We start from the raw sequence: 6,344 nt of genomic DNA, 5'->3' as shown, positions 1-6,344 counted from the left end.
GTGTAAGAGGGTTCCCCTTTCTCCACAACCTCTCCAACATTTGTTGTTCCTTGCCTTGTCAATTTTTGCCATTCTAACTGGTGCAAGGTGGTTTCTCAATGTTTTGATTTGAATTTCCCTGATGGCTAATGATGATGAACATTTTTTTTATGTGTCTGATAGCCATTTGTATGTCTTCCTTTGATAAGTGTCTTTTCATGTCTTCTGCCCATTTTTTGACTTGATTATTTGTTTTTTGGGTGTTGAGTTTGAGAAGTTCTTTATAGATCTTGGAAATCAGAACTTTGTTTGTAGTGTCATTTGCAAATATCTTCTCCCATTCTGTGGGTTGCCTCTTTGTTTTGTTGACTGTTTCCTTTGCTGTGCAGAAGCTTTTTAACTTGATGAAGTTCCAAAAGTTCATTTTTGCTTTTGTTTCACTAGCCTTTGGAGATGTATCTTGAAAGAAGTTGCTGTGGCCGATGTTGAAGAGGTTACTGCCTATGTTCTCCTCTAGGATTTTGATGGATTCCTGTCTCACATTGAGGTCTTTTATCCATTTTGAGTTTATCTTTGTGTATGGTGTTAGAGAATGGTCGAGTTTCATTCTTCTGCATGTGGCTGTCCAATTTTTCCAGCACCATTTATTGAAGAGACAGTCTTTTTTCCATTGCATATTTTTTCCTGCTCTGTCGAAGATTATTTGACCATAGAGTTGAGGGTCCATATCTGGGCTCTCTATTCTGTTCCATTGGTGTATATGTCTGTTTTTGTGCCAGTACCATGCTGTCTTGGTGATCGTTGCTTTGTAATATAGCTTGAAATCTGGCAACGTGATGCCCCCCAGCTTTGTTTTTCTTTTTCAACATTTCCTTGGCAATTAGGGGTCTTTTCTGATTCCATACAAATTTTGGGATTGAGAAACTACTAAATTTTTTTTTAAAAAGAGATAAAAGGAAATCATAAAGTGCTCAATTAAAATGAAAAAAAAAAGAAAGTGAAGGAAAAGATATAAATAAACAAATACCATAAATACAAACCAGGTACAAATATGGTAGATAGCAATCTAACTATGTCAATATCACTTTAAATATGAGCAGTATAAATACATCAATTAAAAGACAGAATGTCAAAATAGATAAAATAAGACAAAACTATGTTTTGTCTACAAGAAATTCAGTTTAACTCTTTTCCTCCCCGGCTGCTTGAAGCTTGGCCGCCATCATGAATGACACAGTAACTATCTGGACCAGGAAGTTCATGACTAACTGACTACTTCAGCAGGAACAGATGGTCATTGATGTTCTTCACCCCAGAAAGGCAACAGTACCTAAGACAGAAATTCGGGAAAAACTAGTCAAAATGTACAAGACCACACCAGATGTCATATTTGTGTTTGGATTCAGAACCCATTTTGGTGGTGGCAAGACAACTGGCTTTGGCATGATTTATGATTCCTTGGATTATGCAAAGAAAAATGAACCCAAACACAGACTTGCAAGACATGGCCTGTATGAGAAGAAAAAGACATCAAGAAAATAGTGAAAGGAATGCAAGAACAGAATGAAGGAAGTCAGGGGGACTGCAAAAACCAATGTTGGTGCTGGCAAAAAGAAGTGAGCTGGAGATTGGACAACAGAAGGAGTAAAGATGCTGCAGTGGCTTTATCTGTGGTGGTTGTGCAGATTTTTCATGAGAGGATCAATAACCTAAGAATGTTAATGTGAAAAAAAATTCAGTTTAATTATAAGTACTTAGATAGGATATTAGTAAAGGGATGGAGAAAGATGATATTACCACTAATCAAAAGAAAGCTGGAGTAACTATATTAATTCAAACAAAACAGATTTCAGAATAAGAAAAATTGTTGGGTAAAAGAAGGGTGTCACATAATAATAAAAGGTCAGTTGTCTAAGAAGAAATAATAATCTTAAATGTGTATGCATCTGACTGCATAGTGCCAAAATTATGAGGCAAAGGTTGAGGGAAGTGAAAGGAGAAAGTCACAAATTCACTATCGTGGTTGGAGATACCAATACTTCTTTTTCAGTAACTGACAGATCAAGCAGACAGAAAATCATTAAGAATATAGTTGAACTGATCAGCACTATCAGTCAACTTGATCTAATTGACATTTATAGAATACTCCTTCACAAAACAGAATACACTTTTATCTCAAACTCACATGGAACATTAACCAAGATAGAACACATTCTTGCCCATGAAACACAACTAAAATTTAAAAGAATAGAAATCATAAAAAATATGTTCTCAAACCAACTGGAATTAAACGAGAAATCAACACCAGAAAGGTAGCTCGGACAATCCCCAAAGATATTTGGACATCCCCAGAGTTATGGAAATGAAACAATGCAATTCCAAATAATTATTGAGCCAAATAAGAAATCTTAAGGGAAATTAAAAAAAAACAAAAACCAAAACTAAAATCTCAACAGAAGTTCAACCAAAAAAAAAAAAAAGATAAAATCAAGAATGAAAACTTTCTAAGAGTGAAAAGTCCAGGACCAGGTGACTTCAATGGTGAACTTTACCAAACATTTAAAGAAGAATTAACACCAATCCTTCTCAAATTCTTCCAGAAAAAATTGAAGAGGTGGGAATACTTTCAACTCATTCTATGAGGCCAGCGTAACCATGTCAAAGCCAGATAAAAACATTAGAAGAATATAATAGGCGAATATCCCTTGTGAATATAGATGCAAAAAGTCTCAACAAAATACTAACACATCAGACCCAATAGCATAATAAAAGGATGATGCACTACAACCAACTGGGATTTATCCTAGTAATGCAAAAATGGTTCAAAATAATAAAATCAATCAATTTAATATACCACATTAATAGGATAAAGGAAAATAAGTACATGATTATCTCAATTGACAAAAAATAAAAGGCACTTTACAAATCCAACACCTTTCATAATAAAACAAGCTCAGGCCCCCTCCCCCCACTGCACCCCTCACCTTTCCCTCCTTTCCTTTATTCCTGGCCCCACCTGCCAAAATGAACAGCTCAGACGGGGAGAAGCAGCTGCAGCTCATCACCAGTCTGAAGGAGCAAGCCATAGGCGAATATGAAGACCTCAGAGCAGACAACCAGAAAACAAAGGAGAAGTGTGACAAAATTAGGCAAGAACGAGATGAAGCTGTTAAAAAACTGGAGGAATTTCAGAAAATTTCTCACATGGTTATAGAAGAAGTCAATTTTATGCAGAACCATCTTGAAATAGAGAAGACTTGTCAAGAGAGTGCTGAAGCTCTGGCGACAAAGCTAAATAAAGAAAATAAAACATTGAAAAGAATCAGCATGTTGTACAGGGCCAAGCTGGGACCAGATGTAATCACCGAGGAGATCAACATCGATGACGAAGATGTTAGCACAGACCCAGAAGGCACCGCAGAGACCTGTGTCTCTGTGCAGTGTCAGAAGCAGATCAAAGGTGGGACTCTTGGCTTCGCCACTGAGCATATTTTGGATAATGTTTCTCAGCCCTGGTTGCCCATTGGAATCACCTGAGAACTTTAGAACTTGGGCCCTGCTTCAAAAAATTTCGGATTTAAATGTCCCAAGGAGTAACCTGGTTGAGAATCACGATAGGACGTAATGTTGGTGCGTTATGAATTACTTTCTCATTTGGGATTAGGCACTTTTGAAAGCACTGTCTTGATGGAAACAACCAGTGTGTAAAAATTCTTAAATATATGGACTATGCATTGAGATATTTTTGTTAAGCAAAAGAAAGAATGTATAAAAATATATTTAGCCAATGCCTAAAAAAAAATAAATAAAACAAGCTCAGAAAACTAGGAATAGAAAGAAACTTCCTCAACATAATAAAAACTCACAGATGACATCAGTCGTGAAAGACTGAAAACTTTGCCTGATCAGGAACAAGACAAAGATGCCCACTTTCCCAAAGCCATTCAACACTGTACTGGAAGTCGTAGCCAGAGCAGTTAGACAAGTTAAAAAAAATAAAGAACATCAAAATTGGAAAGAAAGAAGTAAAACTATCTCTGTATCAGCTAACGTGATCCTCTATATATAAAGTCCCAAATAATCTACAAAAAAAGCTACTAGAGATCATAAATGAATTCAGCAAAGTTGTAGGGTATAATATCAACATAAAAAATCACTTGTACTTCTGTACACCTGCAAAGAATGAGCTGAAAAGAGAATTAAGAAAGAAATTCTATTTGTAGTAGTATGTAAAAATAAACTGTTAGGAATAATTTGATGAAGGAGATGAAGATTTATACACTGAAAACTACAACATATTTCTGAAATAAACTGAAGAAGTCCTATATTCATGGGTAGGAAGATTTAATCTTGTTAAGATATCAGTGTTACCCAAACCTATCTATGGATTCATTGCAATTTCTATCAAAATTCCAACAGCCTTTTTGAAGAAATGGAAAAACCAATCCTCAAGATTTTATGGAATTCCACTGAACACCAAACAGCCAAAACAGTCTTGAAAAAGAAGAACAAATTTGTTGGATCCCTACTTCCCAATTTCAAAAGTTACTACAAAGCTACTATAATCAAAACAGTGTGGTATTGGCATAGATGTACGTGTTGACCAATGGAATAAAATTGCAAACCTAGAAATAAACCTGTGTGTCTATGGTCATTTAATTTTTGACAAGGGTGCCAGTTCTTTTCAATGTGGGAAGAACAGTATCTTCAAAAAATAGGCCTGGGACTACTGAATTTCCCCATGCAAAAGAACAAATTTGGACCCCTGCTTCATGCTACATACAAAAATTAACTCAAATTGGGCAATGACCTAAATGTTAGAGCTAAAATCATAAAAATCTTAGAAGAAAACATAAGGGAAAATCTTAATAACTTTGAATTTGACAATGGATTCTTAATTATGACATCAAAATATAGGCAACAACAACAAGATAAATTGGGCTTCGTTAAAATTGAAAACATTTGTGCATCAAAGGACATTATTAAGAAAATGAAAAGACAACCTACAGAATGGGAGAAAATATTTACAAATTGTATATTGTAACGTCCAGATTGTACAAGGAACTTCTGTGACTGAACAACAAAAAGACATATTAAAAAAATTGGTAGAGGAATTGAATAGATGTTTCTCCAAAGAAGATACACAAAGGACCAATAAGAACATGAAAATATGTTCAACATCATCAATCATTAGGGGAATGAAAATCAAAATCACAGTGAGATAACACTTTATGCCCATAAGATTGGTAAAAATAATAATAATAATGAAAATAATGACTGTTGGTGAGGATGTAGAGAAATTGGCACCTCATACATTACTGGTGGGAATGTCCAATGGTGCAATTGCTATAGGAAGCAGTTTGCTGGCTCCTCAAAAAGCTAAAAATAGAATAACTACATGAGTCAGCAATTTCTAGTCATATACCCAATAAAAAAGAAAACAGGAACTCAGATACTTATATATCGATGTTCACTGCAGCATTATTAACAATAGCCAAAAAGTAGAAACAAGGAAATGTCCATCAACAGATGAATGGATGAACAAAATATGATACGTACAATGGAATATTTTTTAGCCAAAGAAAGGAATGAAGTTCTGATACATGCTACACCATGGATGAACCTTGAAAACATTATGTTAAGTGAAATAAGCCAGACACAAAAGGAAAAATATTATATGATTCCACTCATGTGAAATTGAATAGAATAGGCAAATTTGTAGAGACAAAAACTATATTAGATGTTACCAGGGGCTGAAGGAAACAGAAGATGAAATGTTAATGCTTAGTGGTTATAGAGTTTCTGTGTATTGATGAAACAGTTTGGGAAGTAGATGGTGGTGATAGTTGCACAACATTGTGAATATAATTAATATGACTGAATTGTACACTTAAGGGTGATTAAAATGGCGTATTTTGCAGTATGTAAGTTTTCCACCATAAAAAAGATTTAGTGACCAAAAATATTGAGCAGACATTTCACCAAAGAAGATATAAGAATGGCCACTAGGCACATGAACAGATGTTCAACATCATTAGTCAGCAGATAAACATAAAATAAAACAATAATTTGAAATCATATCACACCAACTAGGAGGCTAAAAACCAGTCTGACAACACCAAATGACAGGGATATGGAGCTACTGAAACTTCCATCCATTGTTGGTGGGAGTGCGGAAGAGGTACAACCACTTTGGAGGATGTTTTCCGGTTTCTTACAACATTAATGATATATCTGTCCTACAGTTTAGCAATTCCACTCCAATAAATATATTTAAGAGAAAGGAAAGCTTGTCTCTACAATATGACTTTTGCAGGAATATTTTCTATGGCTTTATAATAGTCAAAAATAGTCAAAACCTGGAA

At 34.9% G+C, this 6,344-nt stretch overlaps 1 protein-coding gene and 1 pseudogene across 1 annotated transcript; both read left to right on the top strand.

Moving 5' to 3' along the window:
- Positions 1 to 1,203: 1,203 nt before the first annotated feature.
- Positions 1,204 to 1,701, top strand: LOC123856783 (small ribosomal subunit protein eS24-like; annotated as a pseudogene).
- Positions 1,702 to 2,968: 1,267 nt separating this feature from the next.
- Positions 2,969 to 3,573, top strand: LOC123856598 (shootin-1-like). Its single transcript, XM_045892755.3, has one exon. The coding sequence runs from the start codon at positions 3,004 to 3,006 to the stop codon at positions 3,514 to 3,516; it is 513 nt and encodes a 170-aa protein (XP_045748711.1). The 5' UTR covers positions 2,969 to 3,003; the 3' UTR covers positions 3,517 to 3,573.
- Positions 3,574 to 6,344: the final 2,771 nt, after the last annotated feature.

This window comes from Mirounga angustirostris, unplaced genomic scaffold (genome assembly GCF_029215605.1).
Source record: "Mirounga angustirostris isolate CCGP_5_RB_7025 unplaced genomic scaffold, mMirAng1.0.hap1 SCAF_13, whole genome shotgun sequence".
Classification (NCBI taxonomy): Eukaryota; Metazoa; Chordata; class Mammalia; order Carnivora; family Phocidae; genus Mirounga; species Mirounga angustirostris.
This window is presented reverse-complemented; position numbering and strand designations above follow the sequence as displayed.